At 39.4% G+C, this 14,080-nt stretch overlaps 2 protein-coding genes across 3 annotated transcripts in view; one reads left to right on the top strand and one right to left on the bottom strand.

The window, feature by feature from the left end:
* The window catches only part of arsh (arylsulfatase H), a 208,697-nt gene that overhangs the window by 183,802 nt on the left and 10,815 nt on the right, over positions 1–14,080 (top strand). The gene's annotated exons all lie outside the window — the stretch shown is intronic.
* Positions 2,249–14,080, bottom strand: part of dip2a (disco-interacting protein 2 homolog A) — an 88,211-nt gene continuing 76,379 nt past the window's right edge. For both annotated transcript variants that reach the window (XM_062432289.1, XM_062432290.1), the window contains 18 exons: positions 13,671–13,798; positions 13,425–13,539; positions 12,423–12,624; positions 12,149–12,258; positions 11,754–11,834; positions 11,096–11,213; positions 10,798–10,919; positions 10,456–10,567; positions 10,205–10,314; positions 9,815–9,945; positions 9,508–9,676; positions 8,954–9,124; positions 6,570–6,631; positions 5,917–5,974; positions 5,745–5,819; positions 4,888–5,062; positions 4,366–4,489; positions 2,249–4,196 (listed from right to left, as the gene is read on the bottom strand). In XM_062432289.1, the coding sequence (XP_062288273.1) occupies positions 3,944–4,196; positions 4,366–4,489; positions 4,888–5,062; positions 5,745–5,819; positions 5,917–5,974; positions 6,570–6,631; positions 8,954–9,124; positions 9,508–9,676; positions 9,815–9,945; positions 10,205–10,314; positions 10,456–10,567; positions 10,798–10,919; positions 11,096–11,213; positions 11,754–11,834; positions 12,149–12,258; positions 12,423–12,624; positions 13,425–13,539; positions 13,671–13,798 (2,316 nt within the window). In that variant the 3' untranslated portion in view covers positions 2,249–3,943. The remainder of the gene's footprint in view (positions 4,197–4,365; positions 4,490–4,887; positions 5,063–5,744; positions 5,820–5,916; positions 5,975–6,569; positions 6,632–8,953; positions 9,125–9,507; positions 9,677–9,814; positions 9,946–10,204; positions 10,315–10,455; positions 10,568–10,797; positions 10,920–11,095; positions 11,214–11,753; positions 11,835–12,148; positions 12,259–12,422; positions 12,625–13,424; positions 13,540–13,670; positions 13,799–14,080) is intronic.

The following is a 14,080-nucleotide window of genomic DNA, read 5'->3' as shown; positions in this document are numbered from 1 at the left end:
ACTGTATATCTGTGTTATGAAAATGCAAAAAACTATTTAAATTGTTTTGCAATGTTTAAAGCAAGTATAACTTATTACTGAGGGACGATCTTCTTACTGTATAACTTTGATATAAAAATGCAAATATCAATTTACTTTTATTATTTTTGCAATGTTTTAGGCAAGTATAACTAATACTGAGGGCCAATCTTATTACTGTATATCTTTGTTATGAAAATGCAATTATCAATTTTTATTTTTATTTTTTACAATGTTTTAAGTAAGTATAGTTCATTACTGAGGGCCCATCTTCTTACAGTATAACTTTGTTATGAAAAGGCAAATATCAATTTTTATTTGTTGGTATGTTTTAAGTAAGGATAATTCATTACTGAGGGCCAATCTTATTACTGTATATCTTTGTTATGAAAATGCAAATATAAGGACTGTTTTGCTGTTATATCTACTATACAATTACTACTGTATAAATACATAATTTTAACTATTTGTATACCAACTCACTGGGGATCAATGTATGACTTTGTTGTGAAGATCTTTGTCACATGACTTCATATTTGTTAGTTTCATTGCCTCAATAAAAAAAAATATTATAAAATGCAAACAGCAATTCTGTTTGATGCTTTTATATATTTTAGTTAGTTTGAAATCACTATGTTCTTTGTTCTTTTTTTATTGATAGGACCGGGGACACAACATAAGTGTGTATTAATAATAATAATAATGATGCTATATTATTGATCAACATGACTATCTCTTAAGTTTGTTGCAGTACAGTTTCAGCCATGGGAAGTAAGGGAGAACGGGGTTGGTTGTCACACGGGTTGGTTATCACATTCATCAGATCTCGGGCCCTAGAGGGCGCTGTCAAACACCATAACTGATTTTCTGTTCAGTTATGGTGGCATCATGTCCTCTCTTCAGTAACAGGTGTTTAACTAGCATGATTTGAGAAGTCTTCCCAATGTTGAGCTAAACCTCACTGTCTTTCTTCCTAACTACAGGTTAATTATGGCGCCTAAATTTGACAATATTTTTTTATGACCCGCCCTACTCTGCGTCTGAGTGGCTTACCCTGATATTCTCACCCTAATGCTAACCAATCCAGCCAATGAAGGCAACGAGTAAATCAGTCTGACTACCAACTAGCAAAACATAACTACCTAACTAATAAATCAGAGGCAGAGTAGGATTGGTAATGACTTCACTGTCCCAGGAAAAAGAATGTGCCGGGTGCTAAAAACGTATTAATAAGTAGGCCTAGATGTTCCTTGAACCATATCGTACACACTACATGGTGTGAAAACTGTCGGTATACATTTAACATAAAGACTTTAATAACCATTATCATTCATATTAGTGGAAAACATTTACTTAAGTACTTTGCAGCACTTGTACTTAAGTATATCCATGCTTAAAAAGACAAATACATCTGATTGACAAGAGCCGTGACACTGTGTGACACTGAGCTATATCAAGTTCTGCATGGACACTGTTACCATCGACAAGCGCATCCGGGGTCTATCCAAATGGTAAATGGTAAATGGCCTGTACTTATATAGCGCCTTTCTAGTCTATTCGACCACTCAAAGCGCTTTACAATACATTTCATTCACCCCATTCACACACATTCATACACTGATGGCAGGAGCTACCACGCAGGGTGCCAACCTGCACATCAGAAGCTAATCATTCATACACATTCATACACCGTTGGTGGTTAAGTGTCTTGCCCAAGGACACATCGACATGTGGACTGGAGGAGCTGGGAATCGAACCGCCAATCTTCCAATTGGTGGACGACTGCTCTACCTCCTGAGCCACAGCCGCCCCCAAATCCAAGCTTTTACAAAACATTCTTAAAGATGAAACAAGTCCACCAAATAGTTATAATCAATCACTCAATAAATGTTCAAATCATCCAATATTTCACCAAAAATCTGAGATAAGAGTAAAAAGTTCAAAAGTGGGTTACAGATTTGTATCAGAACCTAGTTTTTTCTTCTTTTCTTTCCCATTAAACATTTCACGACCCCTCAGACTTATCTTTTTCCACCACTGCTCATATTGGTTGATCATGTAATAATCCCCACCTTCAACCTGAGCAGAGGTCTAATCAGCCAGAACAACTGAGGTGATCTGTGACTGGCCGTCAGAGTGATGAGTTGTTTCAGAAAATGTGTGACCTAACTTAAAATATTCTTATTTGACACATTAAGCTGTCAGTAAAGACAAACATTTCCAGTTAAAAGCACTTTTTTATTCATTAAGAAATCATGTTATGAAAATAATGACAACTAACCGTATATCAGACAAATGTATCTTTCCATATGTTAACAACAAAAGTTTGCTCCGGAGGATGTGACATCTCAGCAGTCACTGTCTTCTCCTTGTGCTCGGAGTGTGCTTTGTCTCACTCTGGCCTGTTCCCACAGTTCATTCATACTATAAAAAATGTTAACAAGGCTTTTCATGTCTTTTCCCCAAAGTCCACACATGAGAATCCATTTCAAATTTTTGTCTGTGAGGGAGAAGTTCACATATTTACCAGATTCAGTCTTTGTGTTATGCTTCCTGCCATTTTCTCCTTCTATTAATAATTTACACAAAACCTGTACATACTTACAGCAGGCTGGTGGCCTGTTTCTGAAGGGATGTGCACATAGAAAAAAGAAGCAACACACAGTGAAGTGAATCTTTACAAAGTCAATGTGATAAGATGGGAGGTTGTGGTGTTACGAGCATATTACACACTTGCCTCGTACAGTACATGCAACTCTCGACTCTCATTCAACCTTATGGCACTCGAAACGAGGCTATGACATTCTGCATCAAACCCAGAGCGACTGCTATCGTTTCCAGTCTTTTATAAAACACACATTCAACACCATTAACAATGGGGACAGACATTGTTAAAAAAACATTTATGGAGTAAGTGTGTGTTTGCAATGGCTGATGTAAGGATCAAGTATATTCATGTTTGCTAAAAAGATGAAAGACTTTGGGTGCAATAAGAGCAGGATTTACCAGACCTAACCTCCTTCTGCATATTCCCTCCCTATCCAACAGCTGATAAACTTGACAAAATTAAGTTAAACAGGAGCTAAGATAGGAACAGGCATCTGAGAAAACACTTAAGGCTTAATTCATATCATTTGGCACATTGCTTATGGTAAGCAACGATTATATTCCTCGCCATCTCATGACTTTGAATGATCGGCACTTACTGTCTGCAGTCATTCAAAAGCAACATCGTTCACATCACTCATATTGCATTTTGTTCTGATAAAATAACTACAGTATATTACACATTTTAGATTTAGAAAAGAACAAGATTGAGTCGAACCACAACATTGTTTATAAGCAATTATCTTATTGACACTACAAACTAAAGCACTAGCTCGAACACAAAAACCAGGGTTCACCTCAAGGGTGCAGCCGAGTTATTCCCACAGATGTGACGACAATGTTTGTGGGATTTATGAAAAGCATATGACCTCTAATGCCCCAGGAGGCTCTGTGAACATGAAACATGTTAGAGCTTGTTTGAGTTTGGGTACTGGCAAACACAATTAACATTCATAATTTTGGAGACTGACAAAGAAAATCATGTTAATTACACAGTGTAGTGTTATATTTTAACTACCGTCTTACTGCTATGGGGTGTCCTGGTTTTGAGGAGTCAAATCTTCCGTCATACATACAAAACTCACTTTAACACAACCAAAACGCCCATGAAAACATTATTTGTTGAGGCAGGAAATCACAGGGAGAAACAGACATGAGGTTTGTGTCAATCTTATCTCCGTTTTGCTGAGAAGTTTTGCAGTTTTCACGTCTCATTGAGTGGGCAGCTAGCTCTCTTGCCTCTGGCTCCGAGCGCTGTATCTACTGTCCTGCTGTGTGATAAGCCACATGGAGGGGTGAACCTCCTGTAGCTGGGTCCTCACATATTGTAGGCCACGTATATGGGGTCCAGTTGGTCGGCTAAGAAGCCGTCTCTCAGGTGCATGCGCTGCTTCTCCCCTCGGGAGTTGATGGGGATGACGCCGGGGTCGACCACCACCACCACACCTACAATGAGGTAGTGCTCTTCCAGGACAACATTGGTGACAAGAGCCACCAGGTCCAGGGCCTCCTGCTCTGATCCCTCCAGCTCCACCACCACCACCAGCAGGTTGGTCCAAGTGAACACCGCACTGGAGAGGTAACCAATGCAAGAAAAAAAGGCAGATGGAGAGAAGACGAGTAGAAGCAGAAAAAAAGCGGTGAGAGATGCTAGATGTAGAACAGTTAATTATAAAATAAATCATGTTGCTCATCTATAATTTGACTTATTAAATTATCCAAATCAAGCAGTGAACTCACCATTCAGCTATACTTTTGTGAGAACGGATGACAGAGGTTTCAATGTCAATAGGGTGATACCTCATTCCCCTTAGCTCCAGAGTCTCATCAAGAGAGCCCACCACATAGAGGGCGTCATGGCGCTCTGAAAAAAACACACACAATGAGTTAATCTGAGAAGTTCATTAAATCAAGCTGAAAATTACAGTTAATTCAGAACGCTGCAGCCAGGATTTACTTGTCTATAAAGCCTTACATCACACCTCATATATCAGCAACTGCCTTTTATTCTTTGTCCCAAGAAGAACTTTCAAATCTTTCTTTTAGAAGTTCCTAAAGTGTCCCACAAGAGATCTGGTGAGGCTGCTTTCTATTTTTATGGCCCTGAACTGTGGAACAGCCTCCCCTCGGATCTCAGAACAGCAAACTGGTATTACAAATAAAGTTATTATAATTATTATTCTTAAAAGGAGGAGTTGAGATTTAGTTAGAGAGGGAAGACAGGTGAGATATCTTTATTTTTATGTGGTGAAAAATTCTTACCTCCACTGGCATCAGTCAGCTCAGTACGCCGCAGGAAGCCCAGGTAGCCCGTCCTCGCCCAGACAGTCTGGGTATCGCCAAAGCTGAGTTTGGTGTTGAAGTGGTCAGCATGCAGTGCCTCCTCCCCATAAACAGTGTAGTAGCCTGTAGCATTGTGAGGACTGCTGACCCAGACCTATCACACACACAGAGTAAAGCAGTCACAGATTATTCACAGTGTTCGTCACCTGTTTATGGGTTACTGGAGTGAACCTTTGATCAGATATGAGCCCAGTAAATATTAAGATCAAATTTATTATCCCAGAAGGAAATGTGGTGTGTGCACAAAACTTTACATAAACAATAAAAAGAATCAAACACACTAGGAAGAAAAAAGCAATCCTTGATAAACTCCACATAGGATGATAACACTAAGTTTTTCAGTCAGTATGTTTCATACAAGAAACCAGGTCATTGAAGGTTGGGCGGCACAGTGTGAGAGCAGCTCTGTAGTGACAGCACGGCATTTCCTTATAATGCAAATTTGTCTGAATTTTACTAGTCAAATGTTCTGTAGTGGAAACAGACTTTGTCAGTTTTAATCAGACTTTATCTGAATGTGACTGTTTTGTTTCATCCAATCTGAAGTCTTGATCATGAACCTGCGTACATGTAAAAAGCAGATTATGAACTTAGAGAAATCAAGCTGAAGAAATCAACCTCCCATATTTATCAAAGAAAGGAAGCTTAATGTAGTCGTAATGCACTCATTTACCTGAGTGCACGTAAATGAACTGATAGTGGGTCACAGCCGTGTGGAGCACTGATGGTGAAACGAGGCTGCTCTGAAAAAACGATGAGGTGACGTTGTGACTTACCTCTCCTAGATGGGAGTCTCCCAAGGGTCCTTTAGTCTCTGTGTTGGCAATAATCACCTTCACTCCTGGGAGGATCTACAACAGCAGACAGCCAGAGCAGTTTGAGAAAAGAACTCTTCATGACGTCATGCTAGTTAATAGTGTTTTAGTGCGTGTTTACGTGACACCGTACCTTTCCTGACTCCATCAGTGGCAAGCTGTGTGGTGACCCCCTCTCTACCAAACGAACTCTGGAGAAGACGTGAAAAAAAAAGAAGAAAAATGACAGTTCTGCATATAAACAAAAACAATTGGAAAACTGTTGAGTTTACAATATTGAAAAATGAAAGTTCACAAGGAAAAGGAAGACTAGCAAAAGAATAAGAACCGCAAAAATACTTTCTTAGGTTAGATACTTGTTATAATAATAATAATAATAATAATAATAATAATAATAACAATAATAATAATGATGATGATAATTATAATAACTTTATTTGTATAGCACCTTTCATACAAGGAATGCTGCTCAAAGTGCTTTACAACAAAACAACATGTAACATAAGATAGATAATAGAACCTGCTATTGATAACATTAATAAACATAAGATAAAATAAAGTGAAAGTATAATACATAGAATGCATGCTTCAGTAGTGGTGGTAAATTGAGACTTAATAAACAAAAATCAGAAACTATTTGACCATGTGTACACAATCTGTAAATTGGTGCCTAGGTCTCTGAAGCCTTAAGCAAATAGATCCTTCATTTACCCAACGGACACAGATACTTAAGTAATACTTTTTTTTTTAACAACAGTTTTTTACTTTTAGCACTCAACCCCCTACCGATCATGTCGTAAAGCTCTCATGTCCACGTAAACAGTGGTGGGGTCTGGTCCGGCTGTGCCCTGCAGAAAAACAAGCAGAATGTGACCTGAGTCAAAAATGTAACTCTGAGAGACCTGACATTCATACATGCCTGGGTGGAGGGGAGGTGGAAGCTGCTTATGATACAACTGTTGACAAAGCAGGGGGGCAGCCAGAAGTCAACCAGCCAGGCTACAATAGTTAGGACTCTGGCAAAACTCAACCATGTAGCCACAGACAGTTTAAGTAACTGCAGCGCTAAATTCACCTGCTTTTATACTGCCAGTCTGCCAGGTGTAAGAATCAAGCTACAGAGCCTTATTAGAGGCCTACAAGAAATGATAAGTTAACTGTAGTTTATTACTTTCAAATATTTATCTTCTGTAACTAAACAAGCCCATAAATGTCAGATATTTCTAACTGAGCATCATTTGTTTTGATTAAATGTCCATAGTTCTGCCATGCAGCCAAAATCTAATTGAACCATTTCTCAAGAACTGACTCTAGTCATCAGATATTGATTGTTTCTGCTTAGGGATTTGTCATCATTACTGCTATAAGACAAGTCACAACACATTATGTTTTCCATCACTCCTTTGCCAGAGTTTAGCCAGAGCACAAGCTAGCAATGAGTCGCTGTAAAGTCGTCTGCAAGGTCAAAGCCAAACACACACAGAGGGATAATTCAATATAATGAGCCGCGGGACGCCAGGACATCGAGCCAAGCAGAGGTTTCAGCAACAGAGCGTTTTTTTGGAAAACCTCACCGATACTCAATCCAGAAATTAGCCTTTGCCGTCAAACAAATGCCAACAGTGTGATTAGCTTAATTAAGAGTGAATCAATCACTCCTGTCAAAAATGTCCTCCAATGAACCTGATCAACAAGTTTGCTCAACTAATGCAGCTGAAGAGTCAAAACTGTGAGCGGTATTTGTTAATGAGGAGTTTAAATGTGAGATATCATCAGTTTGAAGGGGAAAAAAACTAATAAAAACCACAAACTTCTCTTATTAAATGATTTCTGGTGTGAAAGAAAAGGCCATCAAGAGAATATATTCATGATTTAATTAAATAATTAGTGTCATTCTGTCTACTATAACTAAAACTAACTAATTAGGTGTGGTTAATGAAATATTAGAATTGTCAAAAACAATTCTACCTCAATGTAAATGTATGTATCACATCCTGGAGTAGATCATAGGGTTTGACATGACACGCTTCAGATTAAAGATGATTCCTCAAATTCATGCTGCTTATTCATGATATCATGTAAAGTAGTGCATCAGAAAAGCAATGGTCAAGAGCCAGCCGCTACAGATAAGACTCAGCTAAAAATGAATTGTAGCAAGGTGGAGCTGAAGCTTGTTGGACAAAAAGAAAACACAGATAAAAATCAGTAAATAATAAGCAGGTTTGAACATTATGCAGGATAAACAACAAACACACACACACACACACAGACCCAGCAGCAGCCCAATGAGCAAACGGCCACTCTTATCCTACAGTACCTGCTCAGCCAGTTTCCCTAACCTGTTGGGCTGACGGGGACAGATAAATAAAGATATATACATGTATATATTTATATATGTGGACACACATGCACACACAACAAACAAGCAAAAAAAAAAACACCAGTGACCGAGGAAACAAAACAGAACTGAAAAAATCAACAGTCAGACTGAGAGGCTGTGAAAACGCAAAGCCCCCAGAATCAAATTAAACTACCACAAAGCATTCATGCTATTTTTGCATGAGCGGTTTGAGAATAGTAATTAGTTACAACTATCATTTTAAAATAATTAAAAACAGTCCAGAATAAAATATGAAGTTTTATACTTTTCTGTAAACCTCCAGTTAGGTGGTTGTTAAACAGAAAGAAAAGGTTCGTATTTTCTACTATGCTTCCAGTCACTAGATAAAATAAAGTTTCGGACTGTTTAAAGAAATTTTAGCATCTGTTACAGGAGTTGACAGGAGGTTAAGGAAAAAGTATAAAGTTTAATATTTCTTTATATACATTTCTTATATATTTCTTTATGGACTACATTTTAACTTGTTAATTTACAGTACTGCTGATAAAAGTATTCATTTTAAATTTGTACTGCCTTTTGTCAGTTTCAGGGTTCAATACAATAACTGATCTTTTCCTCTAACTGCCCAGGTATCACACATCTTCACTGAGTCCGTCTCACTTCTTCCACAATTAACATTTTTAGTAAATTAACGGGCCAATCAGGATAAAGCAGAGGATTTGCCATTTACACTTTAAGTGTTGCCAGTTTCCTGGATTTTCTTCTGACTTTCACATACTCCATACCTCTCTAACCCTCCACCCCTCCTCCGCTATTGATGGATGCTTACCTGCAAACAGATCGCCACATTCACCCTGCAGCCGAAGGTGGTGCTGACGGCACGTGGTGAAAGCCCCAAGTCCTTGAAAATCTTTGAGAAGGACTGAGTTAGTGATATGCGAGGCCTCTCCTCTGCTACGACCATGCATGTGCGCACGCAAGACAGGTTCACATTTCGCAACTGTGGATGGAAAAGAAGAGTTGGATTAGCAAACTTAAAGAAACATTTTCACATTAATAGTTTCAAGTTAATGTTTCACATTAATGTTCTTTTTCACGTTATTATGAGCTTTCTTATTAAATAGACTCTACTAATTAAACTACACACATGATTTGTAAAACATCCAAGTCTCAAGTGCTGGAAGAAAATCAGATAAGGAGGAGTGAAGTGTTTCACTCCTGAGTACCCCTGACTTTGTCTCGATAAGCATAATCATCGCTGTTGCAAAAGCAGCACCACTGGGGAAAAAAGAGTCACTGAACAGAACTCCTTAAATTTTCTGGAAGAAAAAGGCAGTTTGTTACTTCCCATTAAACACCAAACAACTGAGGCGATAAACTGACCCGCAGTGCTTCCGTCTGTGCACCCAGGCCCTTGGTGCACATCTCCATCACTGAGTAAGAGCAGAAGGTGACGCGAACTTTGTACTGGCTGACCGCCGCCAGCCACAGAGACGCATTGCTCTCCAGCTCCAGAGGGGGAACAAGGATCGACTGATGGCCCGAGTACACACTGAAACCAGAAGCATATGGAGAGGCTGAGCAGGACAAAAAAAGATCTCTGAAAGCAAATAACCCAATGTTTGTCCCAGTCGCTAGCAACGGCTCTTTAATCCTCATATTATCTCTGATTTTGGAGCTGCTGGTTCACCTGCACAGGCACCAGAGAGCGAAGCCCAGACCACAGTAGGGGTCCAGACAGATGGCGATCTGTCGAGAAGGGTAGAGCTCACACTGCAGTTTGATGGAGCGACACAAGGCACTGGTGGCAGCGTGAGACATCTAAAAGAAATGACATTACACACAATGATGCATCAAAACTGAGTCCTGGAGTAAAATTCAACTCAAATACAACTCCTTGAGTTTCACTCATGGACACCTCAGCAGTGGATGGTTGCTTGAAGCTGAAAACTTTCTCGTCCATATAGATTTATCAGACTATTGCCCAGTAAAACTAGACAATTTGGGTCTAAATTTTCCTGATAAGTACTGAGGTGACCCATGTGCATCTACTGTGCTTATCATATCTCTCTCAACATACTTTTACTCCTGCTAGGATGCCTGTTGTGGAAACACTGAAGTCCAGGTACGCTAACATCTCAGGGGTCGGAGGCTTGTACATCTGGGGACTCTTCTTCCTGGGGAGGTCATCTGGAGTACAAACAGAAGAGTAAATGGAGGAGACATGCAAATCAAAGACTGTCCTTCTTTTTATTTAAAAATCTACCTGGTGATTTCAACATGTGAACAAAACTGAAGACCTCAGTGTCAGAGAGTGTGCACATAGTTCACCTGTGTCCAGCACCATGGGCCAGCTCTTGATGTCCACAGCAGCAGCGGCCTCTTTGGATTTCAGCAGCTTCATTATTGCTTGAGTAGTCAGGATGCACACCGACTTACTGACCTTTAACACAAAGATACTACAGTATTATGACATACACTATGTACAGTATATTTGATTTATTTAACTGTTACAAAAAAAAAAAACATTCCTCAGAGTGTGGAGCTGACTTTTTATATAATACAATCTGTCACATTCTGTCCATAAATTCACACGGTTTAATCACTTTAATCAAACTGTGGTTAAAAGGATTTAATTAGTATTTTTACGCAGGTAAGGAGACGCTGTGTTACCTCAACAATCATCTTGACGGTGGGCAGAGTGGTGGCCAGGTTCTGTGGGTGTGGGGGTCTGACAGTAACTGGGACACAGCCAGCATACAGGCAGCCGTAAAAGGTGGCAATCAGGTCGATTCCTGCACAAGAATATTTATACTTACAAGAATACACTGATGATATGATTGAACCTTAGAATAAGGGAATAATACGCTTTTTCTATAATAAGAACTTAATTGCCTCAGGTGTTGGTGTGTGGGATTAACAGACATATCTGAAAACTAAAGACAGGGACAGTGAAGGAACAGATGTCTACCTGGTGGGTAGACGAGCGCTACGTGGTCCCCGGTGTTGAGGCGTCCCATAAGAGCTGCAGCCACCCGCTCTGCCCGCTTGTGCAGCTGCAGACAGGAAGCTGTACTAGCTACCGTGCCCTGAAGAGCAAAAGGTAAGAATGCATGAGATCCATCTACACCGCTATAATTTAACAGATATATGACAACAAGTTCAGGGATAACGTGTAGTCGTCATCATTCTACATCCGATATGATAAAGTATGAGACGATAAAGGTTCTTCAACCACAAGAGATTTTTTTGTACTGTATCTACCAATATAACTATACCTTTAATAAATGTAGTTGTACTATTATTGTATAAGGTTTTTGCAGGCTATGTTGCAAATCAATGAGGGATTGCAGAATGCTTGCATTAATACAATGTAGTACCTTGATTTATCAGGTATTAAATTATCTGTATTATCCAAAAACAGGCATTTAACTACAATTGATTGTTGTTGTTATATATATATATATATGTGTATGTGTGTGTGTGTGTGTGTGTGTGTGTGTGTGTGTGTGTGTGTGTGTGTGTGTGTGTGTGTGTGTATACACTGGCAATTATTGAAGAGGACTTAACCATATCACCCACCCTTAATTGAGACCATGATTAACAGATGCTGAACAGAAAAGCAGTACCTTAGCATTGAGAACAAGAAACAGAGGATGGTCCGGAGTGGCCTGAGCTCTCCACTGTAGCACATCCTGTATGTATAGGAACTATAAAAGAGAGACAGAAACACAAGTTTAACTTGAAAGGAATAAAAGTGACAGCTAAATCCGACACACACTGACACAATACATGCATGTAGAATTAATGGAGCATGGTGACATGAGATGGGTTTTTATAAATGAATGAATCCATGATTATGGGTTAGAGTTTATGTGAAGCTGACAAGAGTAATTAATAATTTAGGAGAAATTGGAGTCAGCAGGAAGTCAAATCCATGTTCACTCCATCCACCTATGCATCCTTACCTGTGTCTACAGCATGCATGTGAGTGTGATGAGGTGAAATGAGGATGTATCTCTACCTTACGTGCCTGGTCATTGTCCTCTAGTTGGGCCACATCTCTCCCGCAGGCCTGTGCTATCCTCTTGCCGGCCACCAGGTTGCCCACTATCATAGAAGCAGGTCCGACCTCTGTCCAGCACAACAACATTCATTCATTCATCGTGTCAATGAAGTTAGCAACGACACTGATATCAACATATAAATGCAGCAATAAAATAGAATAAAGCAAGTTTTTTATGCCTCATGTGTTTCTTATTTCTTATTTATCTATTCAGGGATGTCTGGTTCTCTACCTGGCTGTTTTTGCCTCGGCTTGGGCAGATTGGTGACACATGTGTGAGGGCACATGAGGACGTTGCAGGGGTGCAAGGCGCCCTCCAGGAAGCGCTGCTTTGTCTCAGATATATGGATGCCACCTAGAGGAGCCTTTGGAAGCGTGTTGGCAGGCACCAGAGCCAAGCAGTACACCCCGACCTGGTGGATGCTGTCGATGGCCTGGAAATGACAAAAAAGAGTTCAACAAAAGTGTTGAATAAATCAGAAAATTTGGTTTAATCCTATTGTATAAAAATACACAATGTGAGAGATTTTTATATTTTTGTTTTAATAAGCACTCTAGGGGATATTTTCAACTGCAATTATTGTTGCTTTTATATTTATCAATATTACATGCATATATGGATTAAAGGAAAAATCAAATGTAGTAAAAAACATCCCGATTCTTTTTTAAAATCTTTGAGTGAGACTTAAAAGGACAATAACAGTGGTAAGGTATTTTCTCCCCGACTTATATTTCGAAAATGATCAATCCTTCACTTTACTAGTGACAATTTTCTAAAGTATATAGCAAGACTTTTAACTAACTTCCAGATGCTTAAAAATGCAATTTCAAGTAAATGTTTTGGAAACAGACCTTTCTTGATGCTTCGAAGAATGCTTCCCAATCACACATTTGGAAAATGAAGCTGCTAGAAAGCTCTATCATGTTCACTTATTGTTAGTCTTGTGGGTTTGACGAGGACAGCGATATGCTTTGATATTCTGTTAATTTAACTTTGCAGTTGCAATAAATTATCTTAATCAAGTCTGAAAGCTCTGAAGCTCTGTTGTTTTTTATATGGAACTGGCATGTAGTAAAACAAACTGTTTCCTGGAAGGTAGTAATATAAATATACTGTACATGAATTGCACGCTTACTAAACTACAACATACAAATCCACAAATATGTTCCTTGAATTAGATGTCACTGATAATAAGTTGTGCAAAAGACAAGGCAGACAGAGCATAGTGAGCACCTGAAGGACACGGCTCATCCACTGGAAGCTGTCTTCCTCAGAGGCGTCTGGTCTCTGCTCTGCCACAACAACAATCCTCTCGTCATGCAGCACTGACACAGAAAACACAGCTATCCTGGAACACATAATGTACAACAACACTGTTACAGATAGAGTACACCGTCCTCAGATAAGACAGTGTGTAGATATGACAGCTTACATCATGTGGAGAAGTATAAAGCTTAATTTGTAATGTTTTTTCTTTACCTCCCCCTATACACAAACTTCATCGGCTCCACTGCCAACGCAGTGGCAACCACATCATCAGCATTGTGTCTCCGCCCACTGACCACCATCAGCCCATCCATCTTCCCCACAACAAACACAAGGCTGTCCTGATGGGAAACACAAAGTAAACTCTATTAGATGGGTAAGTTGTGACATAGTGTGCCAAGAACTGCAGTTACTCAGGGATGCATCTATTTCAGATGCGCTGACTTATTATCTCATCCCACACTCATTCACTCACTGGCTGGCCTTGGATCAATGAGACAGGTATCATTCAGGTTGGCTGTATAAAATATGATTCTTTCCTTTAGTGATTTTAAACTGTGAAAACAAAACATTTGTTCTTCTTAACTGATTACAAAAGGCAGTTTCTGAACAAGCACACTTCT

Source organism: Scomber scombrus, chromosome 13 (assembly GCF_963691925.1).
Source record: "Scomber scombrus chromosome 13, fScoSco1.1, whole genome shotgun sequence".
Taxonomy (NCBI): domain Eukaryota; kingdom Metazoa; phylum Chordata; class Actinopteri; order Scombriformes; family Scombridae; genus Scomber; species Scomber scombrus.
Note: the sequence above shows the minus strand (reverse complement) of the source record. Positions and strands in the feature narration are given on the sequence as shown.